The sequence below is a fragment of the Manis javanica genome, chromosome 14 (assembly GCF_040802235.1).
Source record: "Manis javanica isolate MJ-LG chromosome 14, MJ_LKY, whole genome shotgun sequence".
Taxonomy (NCBI): domain Eukaryota; kingdom Metazoa; phylum Chordata; class Mammalia; order Pholidota; family Manidae; genus Manis; species Manis javanica.
In genome coordinates this window covers 82473257-82497022 of record NC_133169.1, presented here as the reverse complement: position 1 = coordinate 82497022, position 23766 = coordinate 82473257, and the positions used below count along the sequence as shown (strand labels likewise).

Sequence of the window (23766 nt, the reverse complement as noted above, 5' to 3'; positions counted from 1 at the left end):
TCCATTCACAAAAGAATCAAAAACATGAAATGCTCAGTGGTTAAATGTAATGAAAGATGTATATAACTTTTACATTGAAAATTACAAAACAATGCTGATAGAAACTAAGGAGGAACTAAATAAATGGCGAGATGTACCATGGAAAAAAAAAAACTAAACAAACAAAACCAAAAACGAACATAATCTCCATGAAGGTAGTGACTTTTTTTGTTCATTATTATATTCTCAGAACCTAAAGCATGCCTATGATATAGTTGGTACTCAATAAATGCCTGTTAAATGAGTAAAAGAATAAATCTCTCTTACTTTGAAAAATAAAGTATTATTTGGAGAAAAGTGAGAATAAATTCTAATAAAGGCTAGTATTCATTAGCTACAGTGATCACCTGATGGGATCCCTTAAAATAAAGGTAAAGAAATTATTCCATGATATAGCACCATAATGTTGGATATTCTTGCAAGCAAACTGAAAAGCAAAACAGTCCCTTTCCTGAAAAATTCAGTCCTAAAGACATTAGGTGAGGAAGCTGGAATACAGTGAGGGGGCAGCACCAGCAATGGGAGAGTGGTTACATACGGGAAATTAATCAAATAGAGAGTATAGGACAGTGGAAGCAAGGTCTCTCACTCTCAGAGAAGGTGTCACATATATGCAAAGGGGGACACCAGAATGAACCTGTGATGGTGGGCCTGCATTAGAGGTTACAATCGAAACTAATGGATTTATATAGATAGATTCCCTAGCTCTAGTGTGAAACTGGAAGCACACATCTTTTCATAGCACGGGTCACATCTAGTACCAAGCTCTTGATTTCTAAATACTATTCTCCATTAAAAGTAATCATGGCTGATTCCTGAGCCTAGAAAATGCAAGATGAGCCTGCAACACCTTAATTGTGCCAGGAAGCAAGGAAGTGCCAAGAATGATGAGACATGATAAAAGGACACAAAAGACAGCCTGAAGGGGCACTCATGGACCAAATCTGATATAAGGTAAGCATCAAAATGAACAATGATGATGGATTATAACCCACTGAATAAACAGTCCATGCCAATATAAATACATAAGTCTAAAATGGAATGAGATATTTACCTAGTCTTAAAGTATATCCCCACAAAATAGTTACAAATTACAAAGGGAAAAGGAGCAACTTTACTATGGAGAAACTTGGCAGACACCACCCTAATCAAGTGATCAAAGTAAACATCATCAATAATGGAAAAAAATGAAATCATACACCACCTGATAAGGTGCAGTGAGAATTCAGCATCTCTTCTGTAACAGTTCTGGTATTGTGCATAATCTGAATCTAATCATAATGAAATATCAGACAAACCCAAACTGAGGGACATTCTACAGCACAGCTGGCTTGTAATTTTCAAAAGCATCTGGATCATGAAAGTTAAGGAAAGACTGAGGAACTGTTTCAGATTGAAGAACACTAAAGAGGCATGACAATTAAATGCTAACTGTGATTCTGGACTGGATTATTTTGCTATAAATAAAACGTTTTACTGGATAACTGGTGAAAGTTGAATGATGTCTGAGCAATAGAAGATAGTAACTTAGGAAAGCACTGTTATTTGTAGAAAATACAAACAAACTAAAGTATTTAGGAGTTATGAAACATCATGTCAGCAACTTAACTCTCAAATGGCTCAGGGAATAAAAAGTAAGGAAATATTCACTGTAATGTACTTGCAACTCACAAATTTGGGATTGGTCCAAAATAAAATGTTTAAAGAAATACTAAGTGGTTATATTGTACAGACCACAAATCACACATATTTAATAAATAAGAAAGGCTAATAAGAGCTTAGTGGCTTAGGGTAAAATATCAAGGACAACATCTTACCCAGATTCAAAGTGTGATAAATCAAACAACTTTAAAAAAAGTGAAAATTATGTAGTATGGAGAACTGTTCTAGTAATGTTGACAACAATGATGTCAAACATGAATGTGAAAAACCACAATGAGATACCACTTCACTCCTGCTAGGATGGCTAAAATCAAAGACTGACAATAGCAAATGCTGCCAAGGATGTGGAAAAATTAGAGACTCTCATACATTGCTAGTGGGAATGCAAAATGCTGCAGCTACTTTAGAAAATAGTTTGGCAATTTCTCAAAATGTAAAGCTTAGAATTACCAAATGATCCATCAAGCCCATTCCTAAGTATAGAGCCAAGAGAACTGAAAAAATACGTCCATATAGAAATTTTCACAGGAAAATTCATTGCATTATTCATAATAGCCAAAAGGTAGACACAACTCAAAAGTCTTTCAGCTGATGAATGGAAAAACAAAATGGGGCATATCCATACAATGGAATATTATTTGGTCTTAAAAGGAATGGAGAACTGACACATGCTATACTAATAAACCTTGAAAATAGCATGCTAAATTAAAGAATTAATCACAGAAGACCACAAATTGTATGACTTTATTTTTTTAAATTTTGGTATCATTAATATAAAATCACACGAGCAACACTGTGGTTACTAGATTCCCCCCATTATCAAGTCCCCACCACATACCCCATTACAGTCACTGTCCATCAGCATAGTAAGATGCTGTAGAGTCACTACTTGTCTTCTCTGTGTTACACTGCCTTCCCCGTGCCCCACCCCCACATTATGTGTGCTAATCATAATGCCCCTTATTCCCCTTCTCCCTTCCTTCCCACCCACCCTCCCCAGTCCCTTTCCCTTTGGCCACTGTTAGTCCATTCTTGGGTTCTGCGAGCCTACTGCTGTTTTGTTCCTTCAGTTTTTGCTTTGCTGTTATACTCCACAGATGAGGGAAATCATTTGATACTTGTCTTTCTCTGCCTGGCTTATTTCACTGAGCATAATACCCTCCAGCTCCACCTATGTTGTTGCAAATGGTAGGATCTGTTTTCTTCTTATGGCTGAATAATATTCCATTGTGTATATGTATCTAATATATATAACATTTGAAATGTTACTTAGACATATATTTTTAAACATAAAGTTTAAATATGTACATGTTAGTATAAAAAAACATTAAATATTACAAGTAGTCACTTGGTCACTTAATCCACATCCCTAAAGTTTCATACTTTCAAGTGAGTTGAAAAAACTTCGGAAGGAGGAATTCTTCTCATTGGGAAAATAGAGGACTGGTTTTTTTTCTAGGGGTCACCTTATATTTAAGCATATATAGTATTTCATCCCACAGGATGCCAAATAGACTAAATTTTACTGTCAAAATATCATTTTAACTTCTTTGGACACAAAATAAACTTTGTCTCCCCCATACGGCATGGTACCATTCTGAATCAGATATTTGATGTGATTCCCTCTCCTATTTAATTGATAAATTAAAACTTAGGGCATTATAAATTTTCAGAAAATCAAAGATTACCAAAATCACAGTCATCTTTCCAAACAAGAAAAAAAAAAGAGAGAAAAGAAAGAAAAACACTGGGACCAAAGGAACAGTTAAATAAATTCATTTAGTCCTGGCACCTTTCAAGTGCATTCTCCCTGTCTAAAGACCCTGAAGAAAGCAATATTATTTATAAATGTGAATATGCCATGCTTAGCCAACAGAAAAGTGTTTAAAGTACTTCAATGGTGGCCCTAGACCTAGAATCATTTTACTATGAGCAGACAAAAACACCGGTCAGAGGGGAAAAGCCACTATTCAATGGCACCAATTAGAAGTCACCAATGGGAATGATAAATCTATGTTTAGAACCAAGAAAATATTCTGGGAACCATAAGACTGACCTACTCTGATCATATATGGAAGGCAGCCAAATACTGTGATTATCTTATCATACACACAGGCTTAAAAGGTTTCACTTTCCCTAAATTTTACCTCTCTCAATGTTTATATAACCCATTTATAAAACCATCTTGAATCCTTCTTGTAACAACACATAGAGTAGGGAAGGAGAAAGAATACACAAGTAACTTAAATTACCCTGGCTGATCTCCAAGACATCAAATCAGAGAGTTAACACTCTGGGAAATTAACTATTTACAGTTTCTAATACTTTGCTTATTATGTATGATTTACCTAACACAAATATATGAATTACAAAATCGACCTATTCAAAGGACTCAAGATTCTGGTTCCCTGAGAAATTAAGATTTAAGGGATTACAGATTCCACACTACAAGTCAACACAGTTCACTAAACTCCTAAACATTTTCTATATAGTCTAACTCTATAGTGCGTATTCAATCTCTGGAACTTTCTAAGAAAACTATCTAAAGGAATATCATAAATCCATACAAATCAACTTCCTGATGACAGTGCATGTCACTCTATATGAACATATATGCAAAGAGGCATTATAAAGTAGTAAGAGCACAACCACCTGAGATCAAATTCTGGCTCTGACATTTAGTAGTAGTTTGTCCTTGAGCAAGATGTTTAACCTTTCTAGACCTCAGTTTCCTCATTTATAAAATGGGAATAGTGATCATATCTAAACTCAAGTGCTGATGTGTATGGTAGGCAGAAATAAAGATGGTAGGGGGCCAAGAGTCAAGAACAAGGACAGCCTCCAAAGGTGGACAAGGCAAGATTCTCTGCCAGAAACGAAAGTAGCACTGAAGACCCATTTCAAGCTTCTGACCTCCACATGTATAGGATGATAAATTTGTATTTAAGCTACTAAGCCTGTGGCAATTTCTTACAGCAGCAATAGGAAATTAGCACAGTGATCATATTTATATGAAACACTTATAATGGTATTTCTCATTTAGTTACTACTCAATAAATGTTTGCTACTGCCATCATCTAAGAAGCATGTACTTGTGTCCTTAACACTGCAACACTGTTATCAGTAAACCAAATAATTAAATCTGAACTAGTATTTTTCTATTCTTCCATTTAAATACTGAGCCTTTATTTAAGCTAATCATTCATTTTATTTCAAATAGTTAAGAACATTCTATTCATTCCCAGATGAAAAAGACTCATTTGAGTAAGATCCACTCCATCCCTGCTCTCAAGGAGCTCACAGTCCAAATGGGAAGACAAATAACCAGGCAAGGGCAATTGTGAGAGTGGAAACACAGGGCACTATGAGAGCACGGCGGAAGCAGAACTGGGTTGAAACTGAAGGCAGAAAGGTAGCAAAGACGGTTTCCTGAGGATGGGAATTTTAAACTGAAATCTTACAGATATAATAGGAGTTACACCCAGGAAAAGGAGTTTCAATGGTATTCCCAAAAAAGGGAGAAGCATGTGCAATGACCTACAGTGATGAAAGGGCATTCTGAAAATTTTCAGTATGGCAGAACAAAAGTCAAATGACCGAGTCAAGTGTCTGAATGAAACAGGACTTTGGGGCTACACCCTTAAGGTGTCTGAATTTGAAACTAAGGGTAATGGGAGCCTTGGAGACATATGCCTGTGAGACATAAATTTGCACATAAAAGAACCTCTTGGGGACTGGAGGAGATATTAGAGACTGGATGGAGTCCTCAGCAGTAATCCGACTGACTAAATAGCAGCAGTCAGAATATAAGAGGTGTTTGAATTGATGGAAACATTTATAAAGTTAATTTGTAAGAATATTTTGGATCAACTGGAATAAAATAGGACATCTCACAGCCTAGTACTGCCACAAGACTTCATGGTACACTTTCAAATATTTATTTACTGTTTTATCATAGGCTATTACTAAAGAGGCCTTCAAGCCAGGTGCAACCAAGTGAAAACCAAATGTCATCAAAATCCACAAAATAAGTAAGAGTTTTACAGTAGATCAATAAAGAAAATGAGAATACACAGTCATAAGACCACATGGTGGAAAGACAAATACAACAGAACCTGCTTTGTAGTAACCACTCTCATAGATCCACTGTGACTATAATGTGAAAACTTTATTTTTATATGTACCCATTTGCAGTACTTCATTAGAAATACAGTAGTAAATATATAATGAAGTTTTCATTAAATGGATTTTAATTTTTTTACTCTGAAGTCATTAATAATAACTCATCAAAATAACGGATCAGAAATTGTAAAAGGGTCCAGAATACACAACTGTGGCATAAAAATGACTTTGAGCAAAGGGCATGAGTTCCTGAAATTTTTTTTTATCTGCCTAAAAACAGAGCCTCCCAAAAGAACGCAAAAGAATCCAATTATCATAAATCTCCCCCACGACAGGAGCAACCAGGGAAGACTGAGATGAGAAGTCTTCATGCCACACCTAAACATATACTGTCACAAACAATCAAATCTTCCATCTATTCTAAGGACTCATTTCTTTTTCCTAAAAATCATGTGTTTTCCCATAAGTGCCCTGCTCTCCCCACTTCCTCTATTAAAATGATATGTAAGTCCCAAATTCTATTCACCTCCTTGAGTTACATTTTTGTGAACTCTCATAGTACATGAGTAAATTTTGTCTTTTCTCTTGTTAATCTGTCCAGCCAGTTTAATTTGAAGAGTTCCAAGCACTAAAACTGAGTGGGCAGAGGAAAAGTTTTCTCCCCCAACAACTGAAAACAGGTTTCGTCTTTAAAAAGGAGAAATAGTGACCATGAAAATTACCCAAATGATGATGTTTCAACATGTTCAAAATTAGAACAGTCTAATCAATTTGGGCTTTGGCCAAACATAATCCATCACATTATCTGATGTTTGTGTTTGAATTGTTTGCCTTCGTAGACGTTTTTATTTTAATTTGTTTGGTTTTACAATGGTACAACACCTATAAAGAGAGAAAGTTTAAACCAAGTTTTGTGTTTGTATACATATTTTATAAAAAATAATTTAACATTAGGGTTGCAAAGAAATATTTAGCACCTATACATTACATAAATTTTTAAAAAAATGAGGAAATGGAACTCATGAGATTTTATGTGGAAATGAATTGAATATGGGAATTGATGTGGACTTGAATAGAGAAAGGAATCAAGGATGATAGGATTCGAACTGGAGCAGCTCAGTGGATGGCAGTGCTATTCACTGGGACAGAAGGAAGAGAAAAGAACTGCAGAGGAGAGAAAAGGGAAGAGAGAGTGAAGAATGTTCTTGAACATACTTTCAGGTGCCACCAAGAAATCCAAGTGAAGGTGTCCAACAGAGAGACATCTATCTGAAGCCGAAGAGGTGGGTTTCAGCTTATAACTTTGGGAGTCACTGGCATATATACAATGTTTGATACCATGGAAATTAATGACATCATCCAGGGAGTACGTATGTATAGGGTATGAAAAGAAGACAACCAGTCAAAGAAACCATGTGAACTATGTGTTTATGGTTATTTTTTAAAAGAAAGAAAACAAAGGGGGAAAGAAAAGGAAGAGAACAGGTCAGAACCCTGAGGAACACCAGCACTTAAGGGAGGGAGGGATGGAGGGGGAGAGACAGAGAGAGAAAGTGGAAGAAGCAATCAAAAAGGGTTGAAATATTGAAAATACTGCTATTAATGAAAAGCAACCAAAAAGGTAGAAAGAAAACCAGAAGAGCATGAAACAAAAAGGAGTATTGGAAAGCTTATCAATTGCTGCTTAGAAAATAAAAAGAGGACTGAAAAATGTTTTTTATACTTAATATCCGAAACATCATTTGTGGCCTCATTAAGGGCAGTTTTCAGGGGTGCATGGGAACAGAAGCTAAATTAGAAAGGTTAGAGAAGCAAAGAAGCAAACAAGAGATTAAAATAAATGCAGATGATTGCTTCTCAGTCACCAACCAGCAGCTTCAGAATCAAAGAGATTCTAGGTTCTAGGTTCCACCTTGAGCTACTTACTTGACCACTCATCTCAGTTTGTCAAACTCTACTACAAAGCCACAATAATCAAGACAATTTGTTACTAGCACAAGAACAGACCCACAGACCAGTGGAACAGAATAGACCATCCAGATATTAACCCAAACATATATGGTCAATTAATATTTGATAAAGGAGCCATGGACATACAATGGGGAAATGACAGCCTCTTCAACAGCTGGTGTTGGCAAAACTGGACAGCTACATCTAAGAGAATGAAACTGGATCATTGTCTAACCCCATACACAAAGTAAATTCCAAATGGATCAAAGACTTGAATGTAAGTTATGAAACCATAAAACTCTTAGAAAAAAACATGGGCAAAAATCTCTTGGACATACACATGAGCAAAAATCTCTTGGACATAAACATGAGCAACTTCTTCATGAACATATCTCCCCAGGCAAGGGAAACAAAAGCAAAAATGAACAAGTGGAACTATATCAAGCTGAAAAGCTTCTGTACAGCAAAGGACACCATCAATAGAACAAAAAGGCATCCTACAGTATGGGAGAATATATTCATAAATGACAGATCCGATAAAGGGTTGACATCCAATGTATATAAAGAGCTCATGCACCTCAACAAACAAAAAGCAAATAATCCAATTAAAAAATGGGCAGAGGAGCTGAACCGACAGTTCTCCAAAGACATTCCGATGGCCAACAGACACATTCAGAAAAGATGTTCCACATCACTAATCATCAGAGAAATGCAAATTAAAACAACAATGAGGTATTACCTCACACCAGAAAGGATGGCCATCATCCAAAAGACAAACAACAACAAATGTTGGCGAGGTTGTGGAGAAAGGGGAACCCTCCTACACTGCTGGTGGGAATGTAAAGTAGTTCAACCATTGTGGAAAGCAATATGGAGGTTCCTCAAAAAGCTCAAAATAGAAATGCCACTTAGCCCAGGAATTCCACTCCTAGGAATTTACCCTAAGAATGCCGCAGCCCAGTTTGAAAAAGACATATGCACCCCTATGTTTATTGCAGCACTATTTACAGTAGCCAAGAAATGGAAGCAACCTAAGTGTCCCTCTGTAGATGAATGTTTAAAGATGTGGTACATATACACAATGGAATATTATTCAGCCATAAGAAGAAAACAAATTCTACCGTTTGCAACAACATGGATGAAGCTAGAGGGTATTATGCCCAGTGAAATAAGCCAGGCAGAAAAAGACAACTATCAAATGATTTCATTCATCTGTGGAGTATAAGAACAAAGAAAAAAACTGAAGGAACAAAACAGCAGCAGACTCACAGAACCCAAGAATGGACTAACAGTTATCAAAGGGAAAGGTACTGGGGAGGATGGGTAGGAAGGGAGGGACAAGGGGAAGAAAAAGGGGCATTACTACTAGCAGACATAATGTAGCGGGGGCGGGGGGTATGGGGAGGGATGTACAACACAAAGAAGACAAGTAGTGAATCTATAGCATCTTACTACGCTGATGGGATAGTGACTGTAATGGGATATGTGGGGGGGACCTGATGATGGGGGAGTCTAGTAAACATAATATTGCTCATGTACTTGTAGATTAATGATACAAAAAAAAGTGGGAGTCATGTTTGCCTTTAGCCTTATTATATGGCAATCAGATGAAATCTGCGAATTGAAGTAGTTTCCCACTTTCACTATAAATTTTAGCAAAGAAATTGTGTACACAAGTCTACACAAAGACTTAGAAAAACCTGTCTAGACGACCTTTAGAGTGCAGTGCAGTGTAAACAATCTACCACAGAAATAAATGTCTTGGTGTGTGTGGAATTCTATGACACCGTGTAACATGAAAGTAAGTTACAGAGAAATGAAAAAGGTGACTATTCAGCCTTTTGATTATAATCTAAAAAATAGCTGAAGAGCCCACTGAATGGTATTACATAATTTAAGCAAGCTATATTAAAATTAAAGCTTAGGAGTATCCATTAGGATATTTAAGCAGCAATAGGATATCTTTGCCTTGGAAGAGTTAACCAACTAGACTCTAACATTTAACTTTTGTTTTATCCTTCTAGAGAAATATCCTCCCCTACAATTCTCCACCACATCCCTACTCTCTATTAGTGGGATGAATAATAAAGGAACCCACTATAGGACATTAGCCATTTCACTGAGAATACTGCTATAAAAAAACTTTAGAAATGGAGCCTATAAAAAGACTAAAAATTTTATCTTAAAAAGGGTGTATTTGCAGTCCTATAATTTTCTTCCCAATCTGAATCCACAATTAGCTCTGGGCAACCTGTGTACATCACTGTTTACTCAGTCTCATTTAAATTCTCAAGGACATAACTTAAAAAGTGTGCAACAAATGTCTGTTAGGCTGAATCAAATCAAAATAGTGACAACATAACCAATACAGCACATCACAGCAGCTGAATTCCTTTAACATTTCAAAATTATAAAAAATACCCTTAAATATAAGCTTACAAGCATATCTGTTGGATTTACCATTTAAAGTTCATGTAAAATGATGATTTACAGATTATAAGAGGAAGCCATTGCCCTATGGCATCTTATGTTTTTTGACCATAAAGTATCTTAAAATTAGTTCATCTTCAGTGGAAATGTTACTAAAAATAGCCTGGAATAAGACGTAGTTTACATAACGTTACCATAAATTTGAGTAAACAATTAATTCAACGTAACACCATTTCAGTGTTTACTCACACTTATTCTTGCTTCTGCCTACATACCTGCCTACTCACATTTTTAAAAATCTTTAAGAGCTTTTTTGTAAAGAAAACAGTAGTCATCTCTAAAAACAATGTAAACGAACTATTTTAATTATTGGTTGTTTTCACCAGCTTCACAGAAATCTTAGATTCCAATGTGCAATTTAAGTATATTAATATTGTTCTACTAGTTTTGTTTCAATTAACCAGTTATAAGTAAATTGGTTACTTGATAAGCTGTTGGCAGGAAATATCTTTCTCCATTTCATCAATTGCGAACTTAGCAAATCACAATGCAGAACAACTTAAAGAATCCTAGAAGAGGATTATAAAATTATAAGACACTCTCGCACCAAATGACAAATTATAGTGCCATACACTCTCATCAGAGGTTCAGAGAGTTCTGTCCAATCATTTTTCAAGTGGTGAAAAGACCTCTGGAAATCAAACAGGTGATTCTCCCCTCTATTCGGTTCTTCTAAAGCTGAAAAACTGAACAGGTGGCCTAAGTACAATTCTGGGACGGTTCTGAGAGAAATGAGCAGGCCCCAGGGGGTCTCCCAAAAGCACAATCATTCCTTCATCTCCGCAAATTCAGACTGAGTGCGAACCCCCCTGTGGACTGAAACGAATCAAACCCCAAACTTTGCTCTCCAGAAGACAGGAGTGAGGTGACACGGAGTGGGAAAGCACATAGACACTATGAGCCTTGTATGCGGGTTCTGAAGTATTGACCGAATCTATATTTTTCAGCCATGCAGACCCAGGACTGAATACCGCCAAATGCTCATTAACAGTTTGATGAGCAAATGAATAAATAACTATGAAACATAAAAACGAGCCCAGGATTGCGGGAGCATATTCGCCGCGGTCTCGGTGCCCAGCAGCCCCCCAACCACTCGTTACTTACCCCGGCGCGGAGTGCACCCTCTCCTCCCGTCGCCTCGGACGGTGGCAGCAACCAAGTATCAGCTGGAGCTCGGGCCCTCGCTGCGCCCTGCCCCCGTCCCCAGGCGGTACTTACCGTTGGTGTAAGGAGACCCCAAGGCCGAGGCAGCCCCGTTCTGGGTCTGGAGGCCGGTTGGGGCGCCGCCGGAGGCCGGTACCCCCGGCTGGGACATGACAACGCTGGTTATCGGAGTTGGAAGGGGCTGGTCGGGTCGGCGACAGTGCCAAACGAAGAGCTGAAAGACGACTGCTGGAAGCCAGGGAACGGGGTACGACTCAGGAATGAAGGCGGGGAAAGAGGGCAGCGCACCCAGCCTTAGGCATGGCGCGGCATTCTTCCCAGCCCGCCGGCGGCCACGGCCTGACCTGGGAGCTAAGACTTGGGAGTCGGCAAGGTGGGGACAGAACGCCGGGCTGGAAGCAGCACCCAAGCGGAGAGAGAAGGAGGGAGGCCTTGGCCGGAAATGTCTGTCAGCAGCCGGCCGCGCAAGCGCAATCGGGACACGTGGCACTTCCGGCTCCGGGCTAGCAGCCGCCGCTGCTATCGGTCCGCTTTCTTCTCCCCACGGGACTGCCTGGAAGGTTACCTGATAGCTTCGGGTGTCCCGGCCAGAAAGACCGTGCTCGGCCTCGCCTGCCACGTCACTGACTCTCACCGCCGGCCGGAAGTGGCGTGTGTCACCGCCACGGAAATCCCCGCAGTCGTGAACGTCATCTCGTCGGCCGAGTCAGGATCTTAAGGCAATCAGTGCTTCGGTAGCCGCTTTCGTTGCCGGGGGACTTACGGAGCGTCTCCTTGGATTTTTTTTGAAGATTACCTGAGACGACAGACGTCATCGTCTTCTGTTGAAACTATACCTCTGGTAGTTGAAGCAATGAATATTTATTGCACCTTTATATTTCATCTTTTTCCAGGTGTAAATTGTAAGGGAATTTTTTTTTAAAGGGTGGTTGATATGTACACTTGTTAAAAGTTAATCAGATCAAGGAGGAGGCCTTTGCTTTTGGACTGGAGGATTCACAGCATAGTCACGCCAAAGCTCATTAACAGCACGTTGAATAGCACATTTAAATGGCAGTTTCAGTTCCTCTTCTAAGAGTTTACAGTAAGGTAAAACGTTGAAACTTCCTTTCTGGGCAAGTAGACATTTTTTTCCCCCAAGTAGATTTTTTAATTTACACCTCCCCCCAGAGGGAGGTGGAAACTGGAGTGATTAGACAACATAGTTAATTGACAATCTCAGTAATCATTTTAACTGTCTTTACTCTACTTAGGTTTTTCCTGCTCTGAGCTAATGATAAGCCCTTCTTTAAACTACAAATTTGTACTGTTGATTAAAGTGTCATGCCAAGGGTTTCGCAACCTGTGAAGGGTGAAGTACATTTTACTTATTTAATATCAAATCCCTGCTATGAAATGTTGTATTAGGTAAAAAATGAGGAAGACCTAAACTCCTGTGTCAGACCTGAAAAGCATACAGTAAGAATTCACATAACTGTTAAATTTTATCCTAACCATGTTTTTATCGGTTACCCCAGAACCATACTTAAAAATATACTTGCTTTGTGTGGAATTCAACAATTAAACTCCTTTGTTCAACATACAAGTGCAACGTCTTCTTTAGGATGAAGAGATTGCTTTTGGTCAAACCGTTTTCCTCTTAGAGCCCCTATAAACAAAATCTCAAATCCTCTATCCCAGGAACACTTAAATAGATAGACAAACACAAGCCTCTCAATGTTTTCAAGAGAAACAGATGTTAGAAACTGAATCTTTCTGAGGTCAGGTGGAAAAGTAGAGTCACTCTTCAAAGGGGCACATGCTTATATTTGATCTCAAACTTATATTAGTTTAGTTTTTTTTTTTTAAGGCAATTCCTTAATGATCTTGGTTTGTTGACCTTAGCTCAAGAGTTTGATTTGGTTAAATCAAGTTTTCTTTGGACTTTGTTCTGTTCAAGCAATATCTGTGGGTTCAAAGGAAAAAAAAAACTGATGGAAAAGATTAGACATTTTTAAACATAAATAATCTCATTGATTAAATCAGGTTAAATAAACAAATAATTGGCTGGTAATTAAACAATACTTTTTCTAAAATTTTCTCCACTCCTAAGTCTCTATGTTGCTTTTATTCCCCCCAAAATTTGGTTAAGTCTTTCAAGTGTTTTTAAAATTTTCACTGTAGTCAGCTTTAAAATATTGAGGAGAAAAGCAACGTTTGTCATTTGCCTGCCCTCAGGGATAGTAGGAAAGTAAGTTTAAGTAATTGAGGTGAAACAGCACTTAAAAACAGTTAAGTAATTTTTACATGAAATATCCACACATTGTCAAATCCTCCTCTGACTTCTTAAAGTATTGCCACATAAACATCAAGAAAAAATTATTAGTGCAATTACCAGTTGTTGAAGGTATTGGTATTTCTTTGGTCAACTACCTTTATCTGCCCTGTACTACCACACACTTTCCTAAATTGATGTCACTAATATATTCTACTTTTTTATCCTTGTTTTCTAGAATAACAGGACCCTTCTGCCACATATACACCCTTCATATGTATATTCAGGTGTCATGCACATTATTTGCAAAGCCTTCAACCCTACTTAAAATTATAAGCAACAAAATAAGTGATATAAAAACGTTTCAGTGAGGAAACAGCACTACAAAAAAGTATTCCATTAAAGTTGATTATTTAGACTCAAAAGAGGAAAACAGTCATTCCTAATAAAGTCTGCTGGCTTGCAGAAGTGAACTTCAGCTCACACCAAGGCCCCTTTGCCTGCCTGCTCTTGAATGCTGAATTGTCAGATGATAAACTGAATCATATTTACTTTTCAGGATAGGAGAATTATTTTAGGTCCTTTAATTATTTTTTTAAATTTGTTCTATTTCAAACAAACAAAAAAATGGTTTCGATTACAAATAAGTTTATTCTGAAACTCTCTGTGGCTCCATTTTAGGAACAGTTCCTTTAGCCTCATTTGCCTCTTGCAGGACATCTGTTTGTATCCTAAGTCAGTACTCTGAAGCTGCATCCCAAGTGCGGGCATCTAACACCAAGCAGGTGAATCCCATTGCTTCTTTTTGAAACTTCATCTTTACATAGTTCTTGCCATTCCCACTGCCCACTGGTTAGTTTTCATCATCTTGAACTGTTGGGATAGCCTTTCTGGTTTCCTCTCCAATCTATCCTACATGGTGAAATGAGTTCCTAAATACTGATTCTGTTCTTATTTTCCTGTACCGCCAAACCTGTAAATTGCTCCCTGTGCCTACTCTATCAAGTTAAAGTTTCTCTGAAAGGCTTATCTCATGCAGAGTAAAATCCCAAGTCCTTTCTATATCCTGCAAGGCGTCCCTTGACCTGGCCTCATTTTCTTCCACACTCCCTCTTATTCCACTCCAAACTTGCTGTTTGCTACCAACATGCAATCAATCAAGTATAAAAACCTGCCTTTTACACTTAGTTCCATTACCTGGACTGCTCTTCCCCAAGACACCCATGTAGCTCAATCTCTCACCCATTCAGCCTTTATTCAAATAAGACCTTATTGACAAGGGCTTCTCTGAACACCCTATGCAAGAGCATACCCTCCCTGCTAACTCTCTATCCCTCTTATACTGCTTGTTTTTGTTTTTCTTTGTGACACTTATCATTGTTATATATCTGGGTCTGTGTTTATCTTTAATGGAATAAAATTCTGTGCATAACCTGCCAATTCTAAGATAATCGTTTTGATTTCATGTCTGTCTACTAGTTTAGACTGTCAGAGAGCAGAAACACAGGGACTATGTCCTGCTCACATTTGTAGTCTCAGCCCTTGGGTTGGGGCCTTACACTTAACAGGTGTTCAGTAAATATTTTTGAGTGAATAAATTTAAATCTCTTCAAGTAGTGACTCTGTGGCATCTTACCATACTGATGGACAGTGACTTCAGTGGGGTATGGGGGAGTCTTGGTATGGGTGAATGTAGTAACCACAGTGTTTTTCATGTGACACTTCATAAGAGTGTATATCAATGATACTTTAATAAAAAAATAGTCATCTCTTCCAATCTTCTGTTCTCACTATTTTGACCCTCACTAATTCAATACTACAAGTTCATATTGCACTTACAGCCTGAACCACATCCCTAGCACTTGTTTCTAAACTATATCCTCTGTAATTCTTTTAGTTTATTTTAACTATTATGCTGTATGGTGTCCCATTTGATGCAGACCTAATAGTGTAACTGAAATAGTGTCAGACCCCATACCCCCTGATCAGCATTAGAGGTGCAATATCAAATGCCAATTCTTTTTCCTCTTCTAACCCCAAATATGTCCCTCTGCCCTTAACGCCCTCTACAAACACCTTAGCACCATAGTATCAGAGATCTGAGATGCAACATCCCCTCTAAACCTATCCTTTTCATTATACTTTCTGCTGAATTGACATCACCAGCCTCCTTCATTGATGAATTAATTCATTCAGAAAATATTGATTAAATGCCTTCCATATGCCAGGCACTGTGCTAAGCACCAAGCAAAAACAGAACAGGACAAATGAGGTCTCTTCCTTCTGTGGAGCTTATGGTGGAGCAAATGAAATAAAAGTGTAAATAAATACATATTTTCAAGTTTAAAATTTGGTAAGTGCTATTGAGGTATTGGTACTGAGATAGAGGATAGAAAGCAGGGACCTAATTGGATAGGATGATTAGCACAGGAGGGGACATTTAAGCTATGATCTAAAGTATAAGAAAACTAACTATGCAAAAGAAATGGGGAGAAGAAGGGCCCTGGGCAAGGGAAACAGCACCCATGAGGCTCAGGGGCAGTAATGAGCTTCCTCTGGTGAGCAAGGTAGAATGGCAAGAAATAAGACTGGAGAAATAAAGGGGTCCAAAGCAACAGAGCATGATAAGGAAGACATCAGGAGTTTACAGACTTTGGGAAGCAGTTGAAGATCTGTAAACAGAGGAGTAATTTGATCCAATCCAGCATTGAGGATTGTTGATTGGAAGGGAAATAATAGAGTTGTTGCAGTAACCTAGGCCAGAGATGATGGGAGCCTGTATGTAGTAAGGTGGGTGTAGTGGCGATAGAGAGTAGACTCACTAATCCAAATAAAAACTTTGGACTTTGAAATCTACTTTTGCTACCAATATGCAATCAATCATGAAATCTTGTAGGCTCCAACCTTTAGACTTTCTCACACGTGACCCTCTGTTTCTCTATTCCCGCTGATCCAAAACAGGCCCAGGAGACCTTTCACCTGCATGATTGTAGCAGCCTTATTACTGACCTCAGTTTTCAGTTTTGACCTCCTCCAGTACAGCCCACACACCGCTGTCAGAGCAGAATTTCAAAAACACCCCTGATCATGCTTCTGTTATGCTCAAAACCACCCAGAAGCTCTATGGTTTGGGAGTCAAGATTCCCATAGCACAGCCCAAATCTATCCAGTCAAACCATAATACTTGTCTGGTGCTTTTCCCATCTCAGTTCCTTTTTGAATGTTGTTATAATTTCTCATCCTTTTGAGATTTTAATCCCCATTTTATATATGCAGGAACTGAATCTTTGAGTGGCTAAGTAATATTAGAACCATAGCTTATAGCTAGAGGTTGTACTCTTAACTATTGCACTTTTAAAAATACAGCTACTAAAAATTCATGATTCAGAAGAATACTTAATTACATGGGAAAGTGCCTGTAATAAATAAGTTTTTAATTTTAAATGTTTTACAAAAACTGTGGTATGATTATAATCCTATTTATATCTGCCAAGGTACAACTGGTGGTGATTTTTGTTTCCATTATATTTTTCTGATTTTTCCAAACTTTTTACAATTGCTGTGTATTACTTTTACAACTGATATCAAAATCATCAAGAAAATTGTGGGAAAGTAGCCTATGTATCCTTTAAGGTTCTCCTGAAACTCTGGCATCTCCAGCCTATCTACTCCTTCACGTCTGCCGCCACTTTGTGCTTTGTTATCCTCTCTCTCTGCCTACCTTACTTTATAGTTAGTTGTGACCTAACACATATCTTTGCCAAGCAAAAGGTCCTTGAGGGAAGGCACTGTCTTGCTTTTTGTCACACATCCCCCCATTCCCAGCCATTTTACACTTCGTTGCTGAAGCCAGCAGAAACCATAATTCAGACTTTTCAAAGGCTGATTAAAAATGGATAGCAGGAGAAAAAAAAGGCTATCCAGGACAAGAGCTGTAAAGTAATCTCTAGGAGCTCAGTAAAGTGCCTCAGTTCACTTAAAAGTATTTATTAAACCAAAACAATTCAAAAGTAGGTGAGGGCGCTCAGCCAGGGGATTGGTGGCGGAACTGCGAGGAGGCGGAACTTCGGGCTCAAGGCGCTGCGGTCCTGCGGACGGTCGGGAGTGAAGCACCTGCCGGCCCGGAAGTTGCTGACTCAACCTGAGACCGCGGTAGCCATCGCGCCTTGCGGTTGGGAGTCGGAGAGCGTAGGGCTGACGCCAAGCAAGAAGTTGTGTTCTCCGCAATCTCAGGTGAGTGGCGACCTCTCCTCCCGCGAGGACCGGAAGGCGGCAGCCGCGGACCCCGGGGAAGGTGCACCTGTCGCTCCTGGGCCCCCTCAGGGCCCCTGCCTGTCGGGGGGTGAGGAAGGGGCGCCTGTTTTTCGCCCCGCAGTCACGCGGCGCTAGGGAGGACGGATTCCTTTCTTGGTCTGCAGGGCAGCTCTTATGGTCCTCCAAGCAGGACACCGCTGCTGTCAAACGGTGGGTTATTCCAGGAAAGGAGGAGATGACTCGAAACTACAGGCAAGCCCTTCCTTACCCTCCGCCCTCAGTTTCCTGAGGTGAGATGAAGGCGGCGGGGATCGTTGACCACTCAAGAAGCTGTGACTCGGCGCGTTGTTTCAGCTCTCAGTGTGGGGGGCAAACTGAGCTTCCTTACTAATAGTAGTTAACGTTTTGCCATAGCCCGGGTCCCAGTTGAGTGGGGAAAAGTTAGACTGTTGGGGGAAAATTGTAATGATTTATGAATTGTTCCAAGATTTCCCAACAAGGTAGAAATTTGTTTTGGCAACAGCTAAAACTCTGACATCGTGGCCAAAAGAACCAAGTTCTTCAGGGATGTCAGGTGTTCGGTACGTTAAACAAAATGAGGCAAGTGAAGAAATCCTTTTAACTTGAAAAATTAAAGCAATTATTTTCATGTTCTTATGTCAAGCTCTGTATTACTACGTGTCTTACTCTGAAGAATGTCCTCCTATGTTCAGTGCTAAAATATCAGTTAAAAATAAGTCTCATGAAGCAAATGAAAGGAAAGGAACATTTATTGATTTTCTAATATGTGTAAGGCGCTAGCTATTCTCACAACGGCTATGGAAGGTAGTAGTATTGTCTTTATTTTACAGATGAAAAATCAAGGAAGATTTACTATTTGTTAATAATTAGTGCTGCTGATATATCACAGCAATGTGTATATGTTTAATATTGTTTTAGTGGATTTGCATTCGTTAGCAAAATACTTTGAATTAAAAATTTTTAATCATAATTCATTGGCATTTTCTGAGTTGCAGAAAAGGAAGGTGTTGCCTTTATTTTAGAAATGTTAGAAAAGCATTGTCAGTAATTATGAAGATTAGCAGTTTAAATATGATACATTTTAATCTTTCCTTGAATTTTAAGCAAGAATTGAGACAAAAGATTATGTCCGTCAGAGATGAAAATCACTGCCGCATCATTTGAAGGTTACAAATCAGAATTCCATAGTAATGATTCATTATTTCTCCACCCTTCTCTTTAAGTACTCTTGGCTGAAACTCTTTGAAGCTATTTCTCTGCAAAACATTACTAAACAAATAATTTTAAAATCACAGTGTTGAAAAATTTTTCATGATTGTGTATAGCTTTAGAACAATTTCAATTAAAAGTATTTTAAAGATTGAAATTTGTCACTGCTTATGTCAGTTTTCATTTTCTTAATTCATTATAATTAAGTTCATTACTCAGACTCACCAGCTTTTTTCATAATACAGAATTTTTTCCCCTTTTCTCACTCTTGAAAGAAAGAATCCAACTTCTTATATTTGCCACAGATTTAACCTTTTAATCGTGTTACTTTTTAATTAAGTTTCACTAAAGGAAACTTGAGTATGGACTTTTTGTTGATTACATGAACCAAAAGGTTTAGTTCTATTATGATGGCTGTGCATTCAATCCTAAAATGTTTTATTTTTATTTGCATCAGTTTTTCAAAACTTTAAAGTTTATAAAAAGAACTCTAACAGTTTTAAGGAAAAATATGTACAAAGCAGATCGTTTTGAAATGTTCATCATTGTTACTGTCCATTCTTAGTAATGCCCAGCCAGGGTCTTGCCAAATGCTACGAAACAGTCAAGCAGAGTTTTACTTTCTTTGTATTTCTAGTACTGTTTGAATTCTAGAGAGAGATGTGTGTAATTCCTAAATTAGCCTGATATACTATATTATTATACTTAATATACTAATTAGATAATATACTAATTTATGGAATGTGTACATATTTAATCATACATCTGACATAGGTAGAAAATTATGATCTCTTCTGGTGAAATTTCTTTACTTGGAGTTGAAGGAAATGACTGCCTTTTCTGGTGACAGTCAGTGATGGTAGTGTTAATATTGAAAGTAAAATCAGAATATCATTAAAACCATTTTCATATTAGAAGTTGTTAATATTAAAGTTAATTTGAAAGTTGGCATTTAAATTTGGAATTTCAATTAACTTAGTCTGAATGAGTTAATACCATCTTATATTATGTAGTTCTGGTGTTTTGGAGTATTTTTCATACTTAATCATTCTTACAACTCTTTGAGGCAGGTGGTGCTCCTGTTATTGGGAGGAGGGAACTAGGACTCAGAAAGACTGGCTTTCCCAGAATGAAATAATAGCATTTCAAAAAATGCATATAAAAATCCAGATTTTTAAATTCCAGGATAGGTACTCCATTTCACTCCATTTCATAGTTCTGCCATACTTTGCTTACCCCAATTATTAATGTATTCTTTAATCCTACTCAGGTGTCATATTTGCCTTTTTAGACTATGCCTTTAATTTTTCTTATAATAGCTTTAGTGAGAGACAGTTTACATGCCGTAAAATTTACATTTGTAAAGTGCACACTTCAGTGGTTTTAGTATATTCACAATGTTGTGCAGCTGTCACCACTGTCTAATTCCAGAGCATTTTCATCATTCCAGAAAGAAACCCAGTATCCATTAGCAGTCACTCCTTGCTTTCCCTTCCCCACGGACAACCACTAACCTACTTATTGAAAGGATTTGCCTGTTCTGGACATTTCGTATAAATGGAGTCATCTATATAAGTTTAATGGGACGAGGCTTTAAGAAGTTATTTGTAATCTGAGAGGTTGTGTTCCATTACACCCTTTGCACTGATTTTGATGTTACTTGAGTAGGTCACTTTTCTAATCTGCATACGGTACTTTTCCTGTTCAGTGTTCATGCAATAAATAAATCTGCTGACGTGTATATGTTTCCTTGTTCTTGACCTTTGCTCTTCACATGTCTTAATAGTGTGTTCTTGGTGTTGTGTAACCTGTTCTCAGGGCCCAGGTATCTGTGTCTAAATAACTTTTATTCCTGGTTGGGTATTTTTACCTCTACTTTAAATGGCTAATGACTCCTAGCTTGTTTTAAGGTTCTTAGAAACTGACTTTATGAAAATATAAATATCTCATTATCTTCTAAAGCAGAGTTTCCCCATGTGTTATTAGATTATTTCTCTTGGGACAAATTTTACAGCAGCATATTGGTACCATCTTTATGCAAAAACTCCTTTTTCTTTCAAGTCTTACCTCAATCCCACCCTCCATCAGCCCTCATAGCTCTCACCTGACAGTCAGTCTTGCTTTCTCTAGTAATGACCTCCGTCCTTCTGCGTGATTCTGTCGCCTGTTATTGTGGATGGTATGCCCTGTAGCCTGGCTTCGCATATCTTTCACCTCACTTCCAGGTCTCTTCAGCTGTCTGTGCCAGTGCCAGGCCCTGGACCTTGCTACCACCCAGACCTGATCTTTTAAATTCTTGAATCCCACATTCTCGTTCAGTTTGCTGGCACACCTCTGGCCCGCCTGTCACTTTTCTCAGCCTTTTACTAGGTCTGCACCAGCTTTTTGACTTAAGACTTTCCCCCTATTCCATTCTGTGGGAAGGCTGCCTTTGATCCCTACCCCATTCCTATGTACTAACTACCCCTATACCTTCATCCACTCAGCCTGAACTTCCAGTCAGATCACTTCAGCCTCTCTCACTAGTACTCTCAAATTCCTGTTCCCATGTCTTTTTTCAGTTCCTTTTCTGAAAATTCGTAATCCCCATTCACACCATGTATCTGAAGCTAAGTATTGTTGGAGGGTGGAAGTGGGGAGAGAGGTGGGAGATTGGAAGATAGTGCAGATTGGCACTGCTGTGAATGTTTTTAAACTCCGGCTGAGCACTTGGCTCTTTTTTTTTTAAATTAAAGTATCGGTAATGTACACTTATGAAGGTTTCACATGAACAACATTGTGGTTTCAACATCCACCCACATTATCAAGTCCTCACCCCCCCCATTGCAGTCACTGTCTGTCTGCATAGTAAGATGCTATAGAGTCATTACTTCTCCATGCTCTGCTGCCTTCCACATGACCTACCTGTATTGTGATTGTGAATTATAGTGCCCCTTAATCCCCTTCTCCCTCCCCATCTACCTTCCCCAACTCTTCTCTTTTAGTGACCGCTAGTCCCTTCTCAGAGTCTGTGAGTCTGGCTGTTTTGTTCCTTCAGTTTTGCTTTGTTTTTATACTCCACAAATGGGTGAAATCATTTGGTACATGTCTTTCTCTGCCTGGCCTATTTCACTGAGCATAATACCCTCTAGCTCCATCCTCATTGTTGCAAATGGCAGGATTTCTTTTCTTTTTATGGCTGAATAATATTTCACTGTGTATATGTACCACATTTTCTTTATCCATTCATCTGTTGATGGACACTTAGGTTGCTTCCATGTGTTGGCTATTGTAAATTGTGCAGCAATAAACATAGGGGTGCATATGTCTTTTTGAATCTGGGATCTTGTTTTCTTTGGGTAAATTCCTAAGAGTGGAATGACTGGGTCCAATGGTATTTCTATTTTTAGTTTTTTGAGGAACCTCCATATTACTTTCCACAGTGGTTGAACTAATTTACATTCCCATCAATAGTGTAGGAGGGTTCCTGCTTCCCTGCCTCCTCGCCAGCATTTGTTGTTTCTTGTCTTTTGGATGTTGGCCATCCTAATTGGTGTGAGATAAAATCTCATTGCAGTTTAATTTGCATTTCCCTGATTATAAGTGATGTGGAGCATCTTTTCATATGCCTGATGGCCATCCGAATTTCTTCTTTGGAGAAGTGTCTGTTCAGATCCTCTGACTGTTTTTTAATCAGGTTATTTGTTCTTTGGGTGTTAAGGTGTGTAAATTCTTTATGTATTTTGGATGCTAGCCCCTTATCGGATAAACGGTTTACAAAAATATTCTCCCATATTGTAAGATGCCTTTTTGTGCTGCTGATGGTGTCCTTTGCTGTACAGAAGCTTTTTAGTTTGATGTGCCCATTTATTCATTTTTTATTTTGTTTCCCTTGCCCAAGGAGATGTGTTCAGGAAAAAGTTGCTCGTGTTTATATTCAAGAGAGTCAAGAGATTTTTGCCTATGTTTTCTTCTAAGAGTTTTATGGTTTCATGACTTACATTCAGGTGTTTGATCCATTACCAGTTTACTTTTGTGTATGGAGTTAGACACTAATCCAGTTTCATTCTCTTAAATGTAGTTGTTCAGTTTTCCCAACACCAGCTGTTGAAGAGGCTGTCATTTCCCCATTGTATGTCCATGGCTCCTTCATTGTATATTAATTGGCCATATGTAGAACACATGGCTCTTTTTTTTTAATTTTATTTATTTTTATTTTTTTTTAATTTATTTTATTTTATTTATTTTTATTATTTTGAGAGGGCATCTCTCATATTTATTGATCAAATGGTTGTTAACAACAATAAAATTCAGTATAGGGGGGTCAATGCCCAATGTACAATAATTAATCCATCTCAAGCCTAATTCTCGTCAGTCTCCAATCTTCTGAAGCATAACGAACAAGTTCTTACATGGTGAACGAATTCTTACATAGTGAATAAAATCTTACATGGTGAACAGTACAAGGGCATTAATCACAGAAACTTTCGGTTTTGATCACACATTATGAACTATAAACAATCAGGTCAAATATGAATATTTGTTTGATTTTTACACTTGATTTATATGTTGATCCCACATTTCTCCCTTTATTATTATTATTTTTATTTTTATTTTTAAAA

General features: G+C 38.1%; 2 protein-coding genes across 5 annotated transcripts in view; one reads left to right on the top strand and one right to left on the bottom strand.

Annotated features, from left to right (window-relative positions):
- Positions 1-12063, bottom strand: part of SEC24A (SEC24 homolog A, COPII coat complex component) — a 60635-nt gene extending 48572 nt beyond the window's left edge. For 3 of the 4 annotated variants that reach the window (XM_037016206.2, XM_037016204.2, XM_037016207.2), the window contains exon 1: positions 11482-11740. In XM_037016206.2, coding sequence (XP_036872101.2) covers positions 11482-11578 — 97 coding nt within the window. In that variant the 5' untranslated portion in view covers positions 11579-11740. Of the gene's footprint in view, positions 1-11481 lie in introns of all 4 variants that reach the window. The other variant, XM_037016205.2, reaches the window with a different exon arrangement.
- A 5697-nt stretch (positions 12064-17760) lies between these two features.
- SAR1B (secretion associated Ras related GTPase 1B) overlaps positions 17761-23766 on the top strand; it is a 30063-nt gene continuing 24057 nt past the window's right edge. Inside the window, exon 1 of the mRNA XM_017647379.3 lies at positions 17761-17914. The gene's annotated coding sequence lies outside the window, so the exon portion shown is untranslated. The remainder of the gene's footprint in view (positions 17915-23766) is intronic.